We start from the raw sequence: 21,129 nt of genomic DNA, 5'->3' as shown, positions 1-21,129 counted from the left end.
AGGGGGTAAATGGGGACAGGTGAACACAGGACACGGTCTAGTCGGCTGGAAACCACAGAATGCGCTCATTACATTTATATAGCGCTTTTCTAGACACTCAAAACACTCCCCACAATGTAGGGTGGAAATTGCCTCCTTTACCACCACTGATAGCACCCAACCTTGGGCTACGCAGGCTCAATGGCTGCCATACACTGGCACCAGGCACACATCACATGACACTACACAATGGCTGAACGGCTCAGGAGACAGGGATTGATATCAGCCAATTAAGGGAAAGGGATGATTAGGTGGCCTTGATGTCAGAGACCTGATTGGGAATTTAGCCAGGAACGTCAGGGAACCACCTACTCTTTGCGATGTGCATCCTGGGTTCTTTAACGACCGATATTCAGTCAGGACCTCGGTTTTAGGATCTCATCCAAAGGACGGCACTTGCAGCTATACGGTGTCCCTATCGCGTGTAGCTTAATGCCAGCGGAAGAGTGCAAGGGCGCTTCCGCATTCTTCGCCGTGCATGCGCATGAGGTCCTCGCTTAGTTCAGACGCCCCATTCAACACGGTGAATCCCAAACTCGAAACTCCGTTAAGCTCCAGAGAGAGAGGCTGAAAACCACCAGTTCTTGCCCGACGGATGGGAGCCGAATCGGGATCCGAGTTTTCTGATGAATAGCCCCAAAACATGGAGGTCGCGAACGGCGCCGGCTTCGCTGACCAGAGCTCTCTCAGATTCAAAATTGCAGCCTGGAACATACATGTTTCGGAACCAATGTGTAACTAGACAGTTACAATATAACATTTATATTAATTAACCCAGTTAATGCCTTAAGAGAAAGAGTCTGGTGGTCAATTACTACGGAAATGTTGTGTCTTACTAATAATAACTAATTCCGCGGTCAATATAAGTCTCTGTGATACTTTCTGAATATGATTTGGGAATGGGCAGGGTTATATTAGAAGAAAGACAGTGTAAACAATATAATTAACTCTGAATATAATAATGACGAAAAATAAACAGGATACACAACACAACAAGGTGCACTACCCTGTTTATTTTTCGTCATTATTATATTCAGAGTTAATTATATTGTTTACACTGTCTTTCTTCTAATATAACCCTGCCCATTCCCAAATCATATTCAGAAAGTATCACAGAGACTTATATTGACCGCGGAATTAGTTATTAGTAAGACACAACATTTCCGTAGTAATTGACCACCAGACTCTTTCTCTTAAGGCATTAACTGGGTTAATTAATATAAATGTTATATTGTAACTGTCTAGTTACACATTGGTTCCGAAACATGTATGTTCCAGGCTGCAATTTTGAATCTGAGAGAGCTCTGGTCAGCGAAGCCGGCGCCGTTCGCGACCTCCATGTTTTGGGGCTATTCATCAGAAAACTCGGATCCCGATTCGGCTCCCATCCGTCGGGCAAGAACTGGCGGTTTTCAGCCTCTCTCTCTGGAGCTTAACGGAGTTTCGAGTTTGGGATTCACCATGTTGAATGGGGCATCTGAACTAAGCGAGGACCTCATGCGCATGCGCGGCGAAGAATGCGGAAGCGCCCTTGCACTCTTCCGCTGGCATTAAGCTACACGCGTCCCTATCACCGTAACAGGGGCATTGTTACTGACTAGTCCATAGGACAGAGTGCCCCCTGCAGGACAACAACACCACTTTCCGACAACAGCCTTGACCGGGGCTCAAACCAGTGATCTTCCGATCATGAGTCCGGAGCTCTACTCATGTAGCCACGCTGCCTTCTTGACTGAACTTACTGATTTCTCAGGGTTTGAACATTGTTGGAAAGATTTGGCATAATGCAAGTACACAACTCAACAAAATATATAACATAGGTCTAGTAGTATTTAGATTTATTAAAAAAAAATATTATTATCTTTTTTCCCCTCCTTTTTACGTTCGTCTCCTATCCCAATGTTAGTCGTTATGCCAATTCCCAATCCCCTTCCTGGTTGTTGCGCACTCTACCCCCTACCGTCGGTCTGGGAGGGCGGAGACTATCAGTATCACATGCTTCCTCCGACACATGTGTAGCCAGCCCACCGCTTCTTTTTTCACCTGGCAGCGCGGACTCTCACCGGGGGAGTGTAACGTGTGGAAGGGTCACTACCTCCCCCAGATCCTTCCCTCGCTGTGCAGGCGCCCCGACCGAACTGTAGAAGTCGCTGTTTACAACGACCAGGACCCACCCCACCGGCTTTCCCACCCACTGACACTGCCAATTGTGTCAGTATGGACGGCCGACCAAGCCGGAGGTACCGCAGCTGGATTCGATCCCACTGTCTCTGCGGTGGTAGACAGACGCTTAGACCGCTGCGCTACCCGGCCGCCGGTATTTAGACATTTTAATGCGGAAATGTTACATATTATATATTTAAATGGGGAACACCAGCTAAATTAAGTGTGCATGTCTTTTCCATTGGTCTAGGTAAGTTCAATCAAAGTGACCATGAGAAACTCTCTCCCAAAGCCGGAAAACTGGAGAAGTCACTCATCAAACTTGTGATGTCATCAGTTATAGCATAGAGTATACAGTATAAAGGCTGGAACCGACAATGAACAAGAGACACATTTTCTGGACCCACAGAATGTGTTTTTATTTTTTCTATACCCAAATGAGTTTTATTCTACAGTAGTGTTCTCAGTTCTGAAACAGAACATGTATCCATAACGCTTAGAACATTCCCCTGGGTGCTCTAAGTGTCCTTATACCAATCTTTCCCAATTCATCGTCTATAGAATAGAAATACTTTAATCATCCCGAGGGAAATTTGACACTACAAATCGCTCACAGTAAACATTTGGACATTTAGACAGAACAAAGTCACAAATAAGAATAACAAAACAAATTGCCTAAGAATAAGAATAAAATAGGCCTAAGAATAAGATAATAATAATAGAGTACGGACCGGGATTCTGTGGAGCAGCTTCAGACTTTATACCTATAACTGCGAATATGAGATTCAGCACTCTGGTGTTTGTATTTGGGAGAGAGTTGTTCATGTTCACTAATATTTTCTGGACTGTCTTTTGGACCAGAGGAATAACATGTATGAATCCATACATTGGCTGTAGTACGGTAGTACCCCTTTAAAATGTCCTCAAAACCACATCGAACCCCCTTATGTATGAATCATTTAAGTGGTACATTTGAATAAAGCGTGCATGCATGTGTGTGTGTGTGTGTGTGTGTGTGTGTGTGTGTGTGTGTATACTTGTTGGTTGTACTGTGCACGTGTTTCCATTTGCCTGTGCACGTGTTTCCATTTCTGCCTATATAAAGCAGACCGTGAGCATTAGCATGCGTTTGTCCCCCTGTTCTTTGTTAAATTTAGCACTATTTTGCTATATTTTTCTCACTATTTGGGCAATTTTACACTATTCCTGTGAATTGTTTTTTTCAATACAATTCATTGTTTTGTATTTTTAATCAAGTACTTTGGTGCACCACTTTCTGCCCTGCCAGATTCCAAACGTTTTTTGGCTGGGCTCTGCCCATACTCGCAATGAGCTTTGAGTGACAGTCACCCACCTGCACTGGCAGATAACTTTGTGGGAGAGAGATAGAGAGAGGGAGAGACAGATAGAGAGATAGAGAGGGAGAGAAAGAGAGGAGAGATCGCTCAGAGAGCGCGCGTGTGCGCGTGAACGGCTCGAGTCACGTGTGTGTGTGTGTGTCAAAAGCAGGGGGAGAGACAGATGAGAGATCGCTCTGTATGCCTCTCTCTATCTATCTATCTATCTATCTATCTGTCTCTCCCTCTTTTGAGGAAGTGCAAATGTCTGACAGGGAAACCGCTTCCGCATTATTTCCACTTGCTCCGTTTTGGTCATAACTTCAATGTTACACTAACTTCCTCGAATTGTTGATTGTCGACTGGAAAAGGCCATTTATAAGATAGGGGACCTTTAAGTTAATCTCCATAAACATAACAGACACACACACACATAAATACACCAGCGGATTGGTAATTGTTCATTCATAAAGATGACTACACTCTCCATAGCAACACCCATGTCAACATCTGGCAGAGGGAGATGTTATGGGGGATTTGAGTGGAAATGCCCCCCCCCCCCCCCGACACCCACACACATAATGTACCTTGCCAAAGGAGCCCTGTCCCAGGACCTTGCGTAGCTCAAACTGTCGCGGGTCGCCCTTCTCCGATCCCTCCTTCACATGGTGAGTTATATTGAACTCCTTTACAGTCACATCCTCCTGAAACACACACAACATCATAGTTCACGTTCAAGTTTCAAGCTTGTTTATTAATTGTCATAGTAAAATACAGAATACTTTATCATGAAATGTATTTTTTTCTGTATGAGCCCCTGGGAGTGTGCTAGATAAAAATAGATATAAAGTATAAAATAGAACAAGTCAAAAGTACGTAAAATAAAGTGTTCAGTCAATATACATATATACAATATACAATACAGAGTAAAAAGAGTAACAGTGAGAGGGGGCGGCTGGGTGGCGTAGCGGAGATTGCGCTTGTCACCAATGCAAGAGACTCCGGTATCGAGCCCCGGTCTCAGCATTGCCTACGGCTTGGGCCGGCCGTCATACTGGCTCGTTTGGCAGAGTCAGCGGGTGGAAGTCGATGGGTGGGGATTGGACGTTGTGGACAGCGACCCCTACAGGTCGGTTGGGGCGACGCCTGCACAGCAAAGACAGGAAGTGGCTAGGGTAGTGTGAGCCTCCCATGCATTACACCTCGCCAATGAGAGTCCGCGCTGGCCGGTGAAAAGATGAGACAGGCTGCCTCCTCGTGTGCCGGAGGGAACACGTGATACAAGGCTTCTATCCTCACTATAACCGACCAGTGGGGGGCATAGTCGAGCAACGTTCAAGACAGGGGAGGGGAGAATTGGAAAATACGAAATTGGGTGATGGGAGAAACAGTGAAGTACAATGCAGAAATGGGATGAGGTAAACTTAGGGTAAGGTGCAATGAGGTATGAATTGTAGTGCAAATCTCTTTACTAATAAATATAAAGTGTGTTAAAGTGTCTAAAGTGAGTAAAGTGGGTGATGTGTGTGCTGTGAGTGTAGACCCACAGAATGTGGGTATATTACATCATAGTATATCACATCATAGTATATTACACCATATCTACAGTCAACATCTGTAATGAATCAACATTACAGAGTGACCGTATCTACAGTCAACATCTGTAATGAATCAACATTACAGAGTGACCTTATCTACAGTCAACATCTGTAATGAATCCACATTACAGAGTGACCGTATCTACAGTCAACATCTGTAATGAATCAACATTACAGAGTGACTGTATCTACAGTCAACATCTGTAATGAATCAACATTACAGAGTGACCGTATCTACAGTCAACATCTGTAATGAATCAACATTACAGAGTGACTGTATCTACAGTCAACATCTGTAATGAATCAACATTACAGAGTGACTGTATCTACAGTCAACATCTGTAATGAATCAACATTACAGAGTGACCGTATCTACAGTCAACATCTGTAATGAATCAACATTACAGAGTGACTGTATCTACAGTCAACATCTGTAATGAATCAACATTACAGAGTGACTGTATCTACAGTCAACATCTGTAATGAATCAACATTACAGAGTGACCGTATCTACAGTCAACATCTGTAATGAATCAACATTACAGAGTGACCGTATCTACAGTCAACATCTGTAATGAATCAACATTACAGAGTGACTGTATCTACAGTCAACATCTGTAATGAATCAACATTACAGAGTGACTGTATCTACAGTCAACATCTGACTCAATACACAATTGTTAAGGGGATGCAGACCAGAGAAAGACTTTCGTCTCGTTTACATCAGGGTCCCCCATTTTCAATTCATCATAACATATATAGACATACATGACATACTGCTACATCTATACATTTATGCCATACCAGATTTACAAATACAGTACCGTTTGTGATACAAAAAGAGTCTAAAAAAGAGAGTATACATTTGACGAAGAAACTGTACATTGGAGGAGGTTGGATAGGTGGGGTGGAGGGGGGGGTTGGGGTGGGGAAACTGTACATTGGAGGTGGTTGGGTCGGGTGGGTGGGGTGTGGGGGTTGGGTAGGCGGGGTGAATGAATCAACATCACAGGTTCACCAGGCTCCCAACACTCACACCTCCTGCGGTAGCTCAATGACTAACAATATACGGTTTGTGTGTGTGTTCATGCTCTCTCTCTCTCTCATCCTCCAGCTGTGCATTGCTTTGTGTATTTTGCAACCTTTTGATATGGATGTGCTAAATCGAAACAACACACACACACAGGAAGGAGATCCTGGTCTCTCCACATGCCGCCGCCCCCTCCTCCTCTCCCTTCTCCCTCATGACATCACTCCTCTCACACTATAACCACCCTATTATTCTCCCTCTTCATCTTTCCTCCTGCACTCAACCTCTCCCTGGTATCTATCCTCCCTGGTATCTACCCTCGCTGCTGCCTGCTATCTACCCTCCCTGGTATCTACCCTCCCTGCTGCCTGGTATCTACCCTCCCTGCTGCCTGGCATCTATCCTCCCTGGTATCTACCCTCCCTGCTGCCTGGTATCTACCCTCCCTGCTGCCTGGCATCTACCCTCCCTGCTGCCTGGCATCTACCCTCCCTGCTGCCTGGTATCTACCCTCCCTGCTGCCTGGTATCTACCCTCCCTGCTGCCTGGTATCTACCCTCCCTGCTGCCTGGTATCTACCCTCCCTGCTGCCTGGTATCTACCCTCCCTGCTGCCTGGCATCTATACCCTCCCTGCTGCCTGGTATCTACCCTCCCTGCTGCCTGGTATCTACCCTCCCTGCTGCCTGGTATCTACCCTCCCTGCTGCCTGGTATCTACCCTCCCTGCTGCCTGGTATCTACCCTCCCTGCTGCCTGGTATCATCCACTAATGATGCACAATTCATCAACAACAAATCTATCAGTGATTCAATCACTATATTGAGAGATTGCAAATGTTCAATCTTAAATGTACTGTAATTCCTGAAATACACTAGTCAATATTATATCAATATATATATGAATATTATAATACAAGTCCTACTATCCTATGGTCATTTCATATGAATATCATGTAGTCCTACTCCCCTAAGGTAATTTCTTATCAACATTCCTCTACATTCTCTTTCCTACACTTTCCAGGATCTTCTCCTCTCCTCCCCTTCCTCCTATCGTTCCTCTTCTTTCTCCAGCTACCTCTCCTACCTCGTTTTAATCTTTTTTTTATTTCTTAATTAATTTTATTTTTAGCATTTATTTAACCAGGTTTGTCCCACTGAGATCCAGGATAACCTTTACAAGAGAGACCTGGCCAAGAATAGCAGCAACACAGAGTTTCAGAATACACACATTAAAGTAACATTAAATGATCAGATGAAACATTTGCACACAGGAAACCTGGTTACAATAGGCTTCACCATAGCCTTAAATACATTCAGGGTTACCAAGCTTTGAATTTTAAAATCAGGCTGAAGATTGTTCCAAACTGTAGGTGCGGAAAACCTAAAAGCTTTTCTTTCCCCCCATTTCTGTTCCCCGCTCCTGCCTTCTCTCCTGCCTCCTCTCCTCACCTGCAGGTCCCAGGTCAGTGACTTCTTGGTGGTGTGTCCCAGTGCATTCTGGTTCCTGTAGTCCAGTCCATGGCTGTGCGGTGCCAACATGCTGCCATGTGGTATGTAGTTTGTACTGTAATGCTAGTGGAGCCTCAGCCTGCATCCCTCTCCAACTGCTCTTCACCTCCTCTTCTCTGGACTGATCTCTCCCTCCCTTCCTTCCGTACTGCTCCACCCCTCCCTCTTTTTATCCCTGCATATATCCAACCAGACATATTCTGGATGGATGCACTAAAGACTCATGGGCTCATCTTTTTGTTTTGTTTTGTTTCTTTGACTTTATTTTTTTAACAACTCACTTTCAATAACTGAAAATGCCTCACTTTTAATCAAACATTACAAATGTAAACAAGCTTTTACAGCATGAAAATGCTTCAATAACTGTTGGGAAATACAGTCTACATACAGACATACAGTCTACATACATACACACCTTTCTACCCCCCCCCCCCCCCCCCCCCACACGCATCCCTTGATTCACACCACCACACCGGCATCAACGCTGAATACGGAATATCACACTTCCATTATGCAAATAGAATAACAAGCTTGTTGCACACAAGACCATCCAGGCGGCTTGAAAAACACATCCCCAGAGAGCGGATGAGCACCTTAATGGTGGAGGGATGAGCATCCATTGGACTCCAGCATCGCTAAGCCTGCTGACTGACCGTGACGGCGGGGCTTCTCTCATCCTCGAGCCCGGCTTACCTTCTGAAGCAAGCGCTGCTGTGGTATTTAGCACTGTTGACATTTCAAATGTGTGTGTGTGTCTGTGTGTGTGTGTGTGTGTGTGTCTGTGTGTGTGTGTGTGTGTGTGTGTGTGTCTGTGTGAGTGAGTCAGAACACAGATGGAGGATCAGAGGAGCAACAGGATGCTTATGTAGCACCTCTTAATCACAGGATTAAAACTGTAGAACCCGACACTGCTCAGAATGCACACACACACGCGCACACACACACACACACACACACACAGTAAAATAAATATAAAAAGGTGGGCAAACTCACAGTTCACAGTATGCCAATACTAAAAGCATGTAATTTGTGATAAACTGCGACCCCCCCCCATTGTTACTGGTACTTACTGCCTTGATTATGTGCGTCAAACCCAAGCACTGCAGTCGTCCTCTTTATGCAGTCATCTGGTGACAACGTCGTAGATCAAGGACAGATACAAATGTGTCGGGAGGTCTTGTGTCAATTAGAATTTTGGTGTACGTGTACAAGTTACGTCTTGTCAAATGGTATATTTTGATCTTCGATTATAATGCCACAGATTGGCGTGGTATTTATTGTGAGGCATTGGCACACAAGTATCGTGTCATTGAGGCAAATACCATGTCTCTATCATACGAATTTTGTGAATAGCGCTACAAAATGGCACAAAGTTGTGCAAACCTGCTCCCCATGATGGAGCAAACAAGCGTGTCAAGTAGGGCTGTCTTAAATACTTCGAAGCTTTGTTCGATGGCACAAGCTTCGAAAATCGAAGTTAACATTTATTTTTATTTTTTTAACATCGATTTGTGTGTGTGTGTGTGTGTGCGCATGGGGCCATTGGGTGGGGCCGTGGGACAAATACACTGGAGGAAAGTAACCCAGCTCAGCACTGCCCAAATTATATCATCACTATTGCCTGTTTGAAGGATATCATCCTCAAACACATATACACCTACATGCCTTGTAGAATTCCACACATAAGAAAGAACGATACTGGGATGAATAAACAAAATAGGAAATAAAATGTAGAAATGCATGCAATACATAAATAAATATGAATCTCCATATATGAAATAGAACATTTAGATAAGGTGCTACTGAGATGTTTTGGTGAGTTCTTTGTTTTTTTGTGGAAGTAGCCCTTCTTAAAAATGCATGAACATTCACTGATAATTGGTCTGTAGTGGAGTCTACAAGGTCTACATTGCCGGACCATGTAGAATCCGGACCTTGTAGACTGACATAATTCTGTGCATAGTTTAGTCTACACAGGCCATATTTCAAATAATCAAAATCTTACTTCATTAATCTTAAACATTCTTGATTTGGGGGATTGGTAGTTCCCATGAAATCTGAAGTTGTTCAAACAGCGATCCACCTTGAATTAAATCACACAGCCGAGTGAAACCTTGTTGGCTGCGTCACAGTCACGAAAGGGGATACTTAATTAATTAATCCAATCCACTTTATTTATAGAGCACATTTTTTTTTTATCCACTTTTTTCTCCCATTTTCTATATTTTTCTCCCATCCCAATTTCGTATCATCCAATTCAACCCTCCCCTGTCACGGACGCTGTTTCTTGCCTCCCACAAGCCGGCTGCAATGTGGACTAAGTCATACATAGCACAAGTCCCCTCCGGTACTTGAGGTAACAGCAGGACTTCGCATCTTTTCACCTGCGCAGCTCGATCTCTCAGTGGCGAGGAGTAACGCGTGGGAGGCTCACGCTGCCCCCGACACTTCCTGATTCTACTGCGCAGGCGCACCAACCGACCTGTAGGAGTCGCTGTCCACAACGCCCGATCCCCACCCATCAGTTTCCCACCCCCTAATACGGCCAATGTGTATTAGTACGGACGACCAGCTAAACTGAAAGCAAATGTGGAGCGCTGGGCTCGAACAGGCAAGCCCAGCGTCTCCAGATTTCGTGGCGAGCGCCTTGCCCACTACGCCACGTAGCCGCCCTTATAGAGCACATTTAAAAACAACAACGTTTACCAAAGTGCTGTACAAGTCCCACAACATAAGATACAAAAAGAAAAAAAAAATTAAAAAGAAAAAAAAGAAAAAAATTTATTTATTTTTTGACGCTTCGAATTAAAATCGAAGCTTGGCCCCGAAGCTTCGATTGCCAAAAAAAGCTTCGAAGGTCAGCCCTATTGTCAAGTTTGGTGCGAATCAGACAAAACACTCAGCAAGTCTGCAACATCACTTTTTTTTCAGGACGCGTTTCTCCAGAATTTGATTGGGTGTAGGGGCCATTATGGTTTGACCTTGACTTTACAAAGCAGTTGAAAGATGTTGGCCTGTAGATGCCACACAGCAGGTTTCATGACCATCGGGGGCAAACCCATTTGAGGAAAAAGCTATTTTTCAAACAGATCAAAAGGACGGAAAGTCCAATGGCAGGTCCTGTTGGTCCTGTTGACCAATTCATCCTGTGTCAATGGGACTTTCAGTGTACGAGTTATGGCTTTTCAAAGTTGGACCTTCTGACCATTGAACACTGTCACCATCCGTCAGACTGGTGTATTATTTGTTGTGATAAATTCCCACACCAACATCTATCATTGTGGTAAATGACATGTCTCCATCATGTACTATGTAATGGCAAACACTATTATTTTGGTCTGTCCCAAACATTCTAATTTGAATGTAGAATTAAAAAAGAAAACTGTAGAAATACTTAATTGAAGTTTTTTTCACTTTTTCTCCCATTTTCTATATTTTTCTCCCATCCCAATTTCGTATCATCCAATTCAACCCTCCCCTGTCACGAACGCTGTTTCTTGCCTCCCACAAGCCGGCTGCAATGTGGACTAAGTCATACATAGCACAAGTCCCCTCCGGTACTTGAGGTAACAGCAGTCGCATCTTTTCACCTGCGCAGCTTGATCTCTCAGTGGCGAGGAGTAACGCGTGGGAGGCTCACGCTGCCCCCGACACTTCCTGATTCTACTGCGCAGGCGCACCAACCGACCTGTAGGAGTCGCTGTCCACAACGCCCGATCCCCACCCATCAGTTTCCCACCCCCTAATACGGCCAATGTGTATTAGTATGGACGGCCAGCTAAACTGAAAGCAATGTGGAGCGCTGGGCTCGAACAGGCAAGCCCAGCGTCTCCGTCATTCGTGGCGAGCGCCTTGCCCACTACGCCACGAAGCCGCCAATACTTAATTGAAGTTAATGGGATATTTGGTTTAACAACAGCAAAACTATATCAAAACATCAGTTTACAAATTCTCTCACAACTTGTATAATCCAAGTCTCAGTTATCTAGTCGTATGCTCAGTACTTCACAAACACATGCATCTTCTGCGCTAAAACCTTGTTAATGAAAACATGTGCAGTGAAGCGCTGCCTTCAAACGGAACTTGTGTTTTCCGTGTTCACGAGAAGAGTCCATATGAACGACCAACCAAATTTCAATTTCAAAGTTCAATTCATCAAGTATTTTTTTTTATCTACTTTTTCTCCCCATTTTTCTATTTTTCTCCCATCCCAATTTTCGTATTATCCAATTCTTCCCTCCCCTGTCTCGAACGTTGTTAGACCATGCCTCCCACTGGTCGGCTGCAATGTGGACCAAGCCTTGCATCACGTGTCCCCTCCGGTACATGAGGCTTTTCACCTGTACAGCGCGATCTCTCAGTGGCGAGGAGTAACGCGTGGGAGGCTCACGCTGCCCCCAATACTTCCTGATTCTGCTGTACAGGCGCACCAACCGACCTGTAGGAGTCGCTGTCCACAACGTCCGATCCCCACCCACCGGCTTTCTCACCCCCTAATACTGCCAATTGTATTAGTATGAACGACCAGCCAAGCCGGAAGCAACGCCGAGAGCTGGGCTCAAACCCAGCATCTCCTGCGTTAGTGGTGAGCGCCTTGCCCACTGCGCCACTTAGCCGCCTTCATCAAGTATTTCTAAAGTATTTTGGATTCTACGTTAAAGAAATAAATCTTCATGAATTCAATCAATCAATCAGATTTATTTATATAGCACATTTAACATGACACATGTCAACCAAAGTGCTGTACAGAGGGTAGATACATATAGACAACAATCACAACTCCGTTTTACGGGAGGGCACACAGGCAAGCACACAGGAAAACAGGGCATGAGTCACTGAACGGGAAAAGCTAATAGGTAGAAGTGGGTTTTGAGTCTAGATTTGAAGGCATCTATCGAGGGGGCAAGCCTAATGGAGGTGGGGATGCTGTTCCACAGTTCAGGGGCTGCGTCAGCAAAGGCATGGCCCCCCCTGAGCTTAAGGTTAGACCTCTGATCGGCTGACCTGATGGACCTGGTGTTGGAATAGGGGGATAGGAGGTCTGAGATGTAGGAGGGGGGCTGACCATAAGGGCTTTAAAAACAAATAGGAGAACCTTAAAATGTATTCTGTAGCGTACTGGAAGCCAATGAAGGGAGGCAAGGACAGGGGTGATGTGGTCTCTCTTACGGGGTCCGGTCAACAGTCTGGCAGCGGCGTTTTGTACTAGCTGTAGGCGGGACAGGGAAGACTGGTTGATGCCTATATAGAGGGAGTTGCAGTAGTCTAATCTAGATTAAATGAAAGTGTGGATAACTCTGAAGGTCTGCAGGGGAGAGAAGGGCTTTGAGCTTAGCAATGGTGCGTAATTGGAAAAAAAACATGCCTTCCGTTCACTTGTCTGTCGAATTATTGGGGATCAAAAATGACACCTAGGTTCTTGACATAAGGCTTGACCAGGGAGGACAGGTTGCCAAGACTGTTGGTAAGGGTGGTGACAGCATCTGGGGGACCGAAGAGGATTATTTCACATTTGTTTTCATTTAGTTGTAAAATGTTTTGTGCCATCCAACATTTAACGTCATCAAGGCAGGACATGAGACCATTAAGTAAAGACTGGTTGTTAGGTTTCAGAGAGAAGCTGTGTGTCGTCAGGGCCAAGGATGGCAATGTTGACAGCAAAGCTTCTATTTGTGAGATAGGAGGAGAACCATGCTAGTGCAGTGCCACTGACACCAACCCCATGTTGGAGATGATCTAGTAGAATGTTGTGATCAACAGTGTTGAAAGCTGCACTGATGTCAAGCAGCATTAAAACAGAGAAGTCACGGTTGTCAGCGGCGAGGAGTAGGTCATTTTAGGCTGCGGTTACATTAGGGCCAAAACGATTCGTTTCAGTTTCATTTTTCAGAACGCTACGTAATGGCAGGCAAGTTAGACGTCGTTTTGTCTCCTGAGCACCAAGTGAAGCAGTAGGTGGCGATGTAGTTCAAACATGAAGGCCATTTTCAACCAATCAGAAAGGTTGAACGCGCCACTACACTTCCTGCTAAAAATAACAGTCCACCATCTTTAAATACCTCGCATGAGCCATTTAGCAACGTAGCATTTATTTTTCAGCAAGAAACATTTGTTGATGAAACAAAACCAACATCAACACAATTTACCACCAAGAGCGGATAGTTTAGTCTCACAAAAAGATCTCCGATGTTGTTAGCTACATGCTAATGTGAATGGCATTCTCCATGTATATAGTTAGCATCGAGGCTATTAACGTAGTAAGTTAACGTTAACTCTAGTAGAAATGGATGAAAACTTTATTCAACAGATTGCAGAATGGGTACAATACAATACGGCTCAATACACACAATTGTTAAGAGTATGCAGACTGTGGGCGGTTAGGTGGTCGAGCGGAGATTGCGTTCGTCACCAGCCCCGGAGCTGTGAGCTTGGTTCGCCTGTTCGAATCCAGCTCACAGCTCCGGGGTTGTCACCAGCTTGGCTGGCCGTCTGCACTGATACAATTGGCTGTATCAGAGGGTGGGAGAAGCTGGCGGGGTGGGTCCGGGTCGTTGTAAACAGCGACTCCTACAGTTCGGTCGGGGCGCCTGCTAAGCGCGGATTGGACGTGAGGGGGATAGTGTGGTCCTCCCACACGCTACGCCCTCTCAATGAGAATCCGCGCTGCCAGGTGAAAAGAAGCGGTGATTGGCTGGACGTGTGTCGGAGGAAGCACGTGGTAGCCTCCACTCTCCCAAATGATCTGACTGTGGGGGGTAAAGCGCAGCGACCAGGAAGGGACTGGGAATTGGCATACGACTAACATTGGGATGGGAGAAAATCGGAGGAAAATGGAGGGGGAAAAAGACAAATAAAAAAAAAAAAAAAAAAAAAAGTATGCAGACTGTTTGGAGTTTGGACTGGGCTCCTTATAACAATAATGGATGGAGTCGAGGTCCAGCCAGGGGAGAATTTGGCATCGGTCTCTACTGCGCATGGGCATTGGGCATGAGCGGCTCCGTATCTGATCTGCGCAAATTATATGGCACTGTTGTCGGCGAGTTTTCAAAACGAAAACACCCTTTCAGCGTTGCCGCTAGGAAAACGCGTTTTCCTACCAAAACGGCGTTTCCTTTTAACTTGGCCATGCAAACGTAATCATTCGAAAATACAACGTTGCTGTTTTCTCCCAGTGTAACCATGGCCTTAAACTTTAAGGAGGGCTGATTCTGTGCTATGGCCAGTCCTAAACCCTGACTGAAATGTCTCCCGGATGCTGTTCTGGTGCAGGTAGGGAGACAATTGGCACAGAACGATCTTTGAGTATTTTTTACAGAAAAGGAAGCTTGGAAATGGGCCTGTAATCACTGTGCTGGGTGGGGTCAAGGTTTGGTTTTTTCAATAGGGGCTGGACTACTGCATGTTTAAAGCAGGATGGAACAGTACCAGTTGCCAGGGAGCTGTTAATAATGGAGAGGATGCTGGGACCAGTTATGTGAAAAACCTGTTTCAGGAGAGCAGTGGGAACAGTGTCAAGGGGGGCAGGTCGCGGGTTTCATAGAGGGAACTATCTCTGTGAGGGTGGGTAGACTGATGGGCTGAAAGTGTGGATGAGCAGACCAGAGGGACAAAAATTTGAGAATTCCTCACACTTCGTTGGGGACACATCCAGGCAGGTAGTGGGGGGGGGGGGGGCTAATGGGAGAATTGATGGTAGTGAACAGGGTCCTGGGGTTGTGGGAGTTGTTGATGAGGTCAGAAAAATATGACTCTCGCCGCTTTGATTTAATGAGACTGTCCCTAGGCATTTCAAGTGAGACTTGAAGTTTGTCACATTTCCACTTTTCAAGGCATCGCAGGCTGAGTAAGACTTTTTGGGTGAAGTGTTCCTTTAAGCTATTATGTAAAAAATACCCTATGACAAAAATACCATATCAATCTGAACCATGAAAATGTATATCAGCTTAAAATTACTTCATCCCTGCACAGACCTCAGGCTACTATTACAGCTCCACTAGCCTGTCAATATGAACCATCTCATAAAAAAAGAAAACATGCCATGAGCATGAGTGTACACAGTCACACACACACACACACACAAAACACACAGTATCAAATTCACTAGTTCCTCTTTCCGTTGACGTTAACCTTTCCATCTTGCTCAGTTTCAGAAGATGAGAAAACATTCGATTCAACCAGGCCCAAGAATAACCTGAGTGTTCAGAGGCTGGAGAGGAGCAGAGGCAGCAGTACTTTGCACCATCATCCATCCATCCCCTCGTGGAACAGCGGGGGCAATTAACATAATCACCCTAACCGAGCATTCAGCTCCATCAGATCTAATCAGGGACAACGGCGGGGATAATGAATTTATCTGATGTCATTATGTTGCTCTGTCCTCCACACCAGACTCCAGCAGCAGACACAATGGAGCACTGATGCCGCGCAGCGAGGAGGAGTCGCTGGTGGGCAGCGGTGGCCTAGCGGCTAAGAGAAGCAGGGTTTGTGACTGGAAGGTAGCCGGTTCGATACCCTGGACCGGCAGGAAAAATCTAGGCGGGGAAGTAACACTCTACCGTCCCTCGATACCGACTGCTGAAGTGCCATTGCCAAACTGCTCCAGTGGAGTTGCTCAGTGGCCAACAAGGTCAGACTGAGGTTATACTGGGCAGCTCCCAGGTGTGATTGGAACTGTGCGATTGTGAAGCAGGGTGTTGCTCAAAAAGAGCATTTGTGCTCAAGAGAACCTACCCTGGTAAATAAATCCTTTTATCTTAAAACGCTGCACACTTTCGGAGCATGTTTCTTCTAAATGGGTTATTGAGCCTCTCCACTTAGGTTGGAAACCTGCTTTTAGGTTTTTTCTTTTAGTACCAATTTAGAGGAGTCATCGTCTCTGAGCTGCCTCACCTAAAATTAGAAATTTTTGAAATTGAGTCCTCTAATTGTTTTCCCCTCAGCTGTATTCTCTCAGCGGTATACTCTCAGCGGCCCGATATAGAACTTGGTGCAGGTGGTGGGGCAACGTTGTGCCATCAGTTCATGGAATCTGATGTTGTGCTGTTTTTTCAAACCTAATCTCCCAGGCAGGACAACAGCACGGGGGTCACTGGGGTCACGGGCGGGTGGTGAATGACCCGTCAACACCATCAAGGTATCAATAGAATTCAATGGATATGACTTAAGTGTTGAAAAATGCTGAGAAAAACAATACCAACATTCACCGCTTTCCAACGGATAATCTGTGACGCCGACAAACATGTTTTGTTTTGGTCTGATGTGTGTGTTGGAGTTGAGTGGGTGTAGGGAGGAGGGGCTGCTACTGCTGGCCACACCTCAGGCTCTGCCACGAGATGTCTGGAGATATTCACAGTATAATAACTTATTGTACACACACACACACACACATTAGGGTTGGGCAATATGACCAAAATATGACAATATTTTCCTTAGTTTTGATGGTATAACGGTATGTGACTGTATAGTTTTCCAGTGCAAATTACATTGTGATATGAAATATTTTTTTACGTCTTTATCTCTTGTAATATAATTGTCATGATCCTATTTCATTCATAATGGTCTATTTTCTTTGGGCGGCTACGTGGCGTAGTGGGCAAGGCGCTCGCCACGAATGCGGAGACGCTGGGCTCGCCTGTTCGAGCCCAGCGCTCCACATTGCTTTCAGTTTAGCTGGTCGTCCGTACTAATACACATTGGCCGTATTAGGGGGTGGGAAACTGATGGGTGGGGATCGGGCGTTGTGGACAGCGACTCCTACAGGTCGGTTGGTGCGCCTGCGCAGTAGAATCAGGAAGTTTCGGGGGCAGCGTGAGCCTCCCACGCGTTACTCCTCGCCACTGAGAGATCGAGCTGCGCAGGTGAAAAGATGCGACTGCTGTTACCTCAAGTACCGGAGGGGACTTGTGCTATGTATGACTTCGTCCACATTGCAGCCGGCTTGTGGGAGGCAAGAAACAGCGTTCGTGACAGGGGAGGGTTGAATTGGATGATACGAAATTGGGATGGGAGAAAATATAGAAAATGGGAGAAAAAGTGGACAAAAAAAAAATCTATTTTCTTTAACTTTTTAAATACTGCTATAAGGAATATTAAAAAAATAAAATATATATATATATATATATATATAATAATAATAATAAATTATTATTATATATAATTTTTTTTTTACAATGTCATAGGCTATATATCGTGGATGACTGTATAGTAAAAATCCATACCTTTGCATGGATCCCTGACGGTATACCTTCATATTCAGTATACCTCCCAGTCCTAATATATATATATATATATACTAGTATATAGTATATTAGAACTACATAGTAACTAATTATACAGTGAACTTAAGAAGTGTGACCAGCAATAGCAAACCTTCCCCCATGTCCCATTTTTCTTTTATCTACTTTTTCTCCCATTTTCTATTTTTCTCCCATCCCAATTTCGTATCGTCCAATTCTACCCTCCCCTGTCTCGAACGCTGTTAGGCCATGCCTCCCACAAGCCGGCTGCAATGTGGACGAAGCCTTACATCACGTGTCCCCTCCGGTACTCGAGGAAGCAGCCGTCGCATCTTTTCACCTGCACAGCGTGATCTCTCAGTGGCGAGGGTCTGCGTGGGAGGGACACGCCGCCCCCGTCACTTCCTGATTCTGCTGTGCAGGCGCACCAACCGACCTGTAGGAGTCGCTGTCCACAACGTCCGATCCCCACCCATCAGCTTCCCACCCCCTAATACTGCCAATTGTATTAGTATGAACGACCAGCCAAGCTGATAGCAATGGAGCCAATTACTGCCTGTGTTATTGTATCCAACATGACTTGCTTGACAAATCAACACAAAGTTCTTTGGACCCTTTTAGCTATTGCTTTGGAGTCTGAAGGCTCCACCTCCAGCAGACATCTTCAGTACCTGCACTATGCACAAAGTATTGAAGGAAGCATTGTGATATATATTTTTTTGGTGTTAAATACCCCCACCGTATGTATCACAATTCTTTCCGGTGCTCATTCAGACAAATGTAAGTCAAGTGCTCCTTTATTGATCGCCTTGGGTAAATGCAGGCGTCATAGCAGCATAGGGGACGGGGAGGGGAGGTACAGACAGGGAAAAAAGATAATACAAATAATAATATTAAATAATATTTAAAAGATATAACTACAGACCATAACCAACTAAATACATCTAGTAGCTGCACACACGGTTTGTGTAGTCCACAGACAGTAGGGAGGCTAATGTTAGCACACGTCAGCGTTGGAAAGGGTAGGCGGTAGTGGGTAACCTGACTCCCCCTGCCCTCCACCCTCCAACCAAATCACTGCTCTCACTCACACAACATCTATAAACATGATACCAATAATCAACTCTTCCCTACATCGGCCACCACTTAAAAGGAGCACAGCAACATTATGGGAAATGTACCGTCTTCTCCAGAGTCAGACAAGAAGATAAGATACCAATTTCCTCTCTGTGCGTTCAGTAGAAATCTATCCGGCTGTAAGCTAGCCTAGCTTAGCATAATTGAATGGAAGTGGATACGGACCACTAGCCTAGCTTAAAACGTCCAGACAGGGACATCTGGGCTAGTGGTCCGTATGCTTCCATTCATTTGTGCTAAGCTAGGCTAGCTTGCAGCCGGATAGCTTTCTACTGAATGCACAGAGAGGAAATTATTCTGATCCGACTCTGGCGAAGACGATAACAATATTTCTCATAACGTCGGCGTGTGGCTTTAAGCATTTCATACAAATGAAGTGAGTAAGTCAAATATATTAGTTTTTTTTTACACTAAAGGGATTCACTTGACACTTACATTGAGTAACTCATTCCCAGTAAAAAGCTCAGGGAAAATGCACATGCTGATGCTACACAACATAATTTATCAGATTAATACAAGAGTTTACAACCGGCCAATCCTGAAAAACACACACACACAGAAACACAGCGGTACTCACAGCCGTCCTGAGGGCCCAGCACTCCCCCACCTGTCCCCTACCCTCGGTGAGGCTACAGACCCCAGGCTGGACACCGCTTAAGGTCCCGGTATGAAAGATGCAACTGGGTAGGGCAGTGCAGTTCCCCTGCCGGCCATGGTGGTGGTGGTGGTCGGCCCTGGCGAGAAGCCGCCTGAGGGCCTTGAGTCGGTCCCGCAGCCCTCGGATCAGAGCGGCCACGGACGGACACGCCGCCTTGAGCTCGGTCCTCCTGCACGATGTGTGTGTCATGGTGTAATGTGGTTCAGAGTGTTTGAAGTGAGGCTGACAGACCCAAGGACTCAAAGTGGAAAGTGGGGGCAAAGTGTCACAGGGGGGGGGGGGGGGGTCCGTATATGTGTGACTCACTGTGGGGGATACCCAGTTGCTGTGTGTGTGTGTGGGGGGGGGGGGTCTGATGTGGGATCTCCCCTAAAACCCCACTGTAACCTTCCACTCGTCTATGGATGTTTCCATCATGTGACCCAGAGATTCCCCTCCACACTCACACAGCCTCTTGATGGCCAATGCCTGAAAACCACGTACAGACAGATGCCTCCCGCCCCCATATAAACACCCAGACATACTGGACTATGTATTGCTACACTTGCGGGGACAATTTCAATGTCTGGCTTACGGAGGTTAACTGTTAACTAAATTCACCTTTGCAAGTAAAAAGCTTTTAGAAAAGGTCTTATTTGTATGTAGCCGCATTCATACAGATATTTTTTTATGAAACGGCCACGTTTTCCATGCATTACAATTACACCACCTATTTAATTTATGTTTCTGATATATACGACATATATATATATATATACATATGACAAAGATTCACTATTTAAAAAAGGTGCACCGGATGGTTTTAGGGTGAAATAAGGAACCTCTGAAAATTCTAAATAAAGTATGACGTATGTTTAGAATTGAAAGAAAGATGATATATCTTTAGAATTGAATGCATAAAGTATGATATATCTTTAGAATTGAATGCATAAAGTATGATATATCTTTAGAATTGAATGCATAAAGTATGATATATCTTTAGAATTGAATGCATAAAGTATGATATATCCTTAGAATTGAATACATAAAGTATGATATATCTTTAGAATTGAATGCATAAAGTATGATATATCTTTAGAATTGAATGCATAAAGTATGATATATCCTTAGAATTGAATACATAAAGTATGATATATCTTTAGAATTGAATACATAAAGTATGATATATCTTTAGAATTGTGTTAGAGAAACACTGGATACCTGAAGCGCTGATTGAAACTAGGATATGATCCGATTGGCTGTGGTGCTCCTACCCTCCCACCACCGTCCGTTACCATACAAACAAGCATCCCCTAAGCACAATGTTGGTTCAACTTTGTTTCAAAATGTGATTTTTTTTTGGATTTGTGTCAAAATTATAAACAATATTCAAGCATTTGGAACTAGGTATTGTAGCGGTAATGTTTTCCTCTTAAAACTACCA

General features: G+C 44.8%; 1 protein-coding gene across 1 annotated transcript in view; it reads right to left on the bottom strand.

Annotated features, from left to right (window-relative positions):
• The window catches only part of rps6ka3b (ribosomal protein S6 kinase, polypeptide 3b), a 72,303-nt gene that overhangs the window by 27,151 nt on the left and 24,023 nt on the right, over positions 1-21,129 (bottom strand). Inside the window, 1 exon segment of the mRNA XM_084325875.1 lies at positions 4,127-4,243. Within this exon segment, the coding sequence (XP_084182001.1) occupies positions 4,127-4,243 (117 nt within the window).

The sequence above is a fragment of the Notolepis coatsorum genome, assembly GCF_963971535.1.
Source record: "Notolepis coatsorum genome assembly, chromosome: 12".
Lineage (NCBI taxonomy): Eukaryota > Metazoa > Chordata > Actinopteri > Aulopiformes > Paralepididae > Notolepis > Notolepis coatsorum.
Note: the sequence above shows the minus strand (reverse complement) of the source record. Positions and strands in the feature narration are given on the sequence as shown.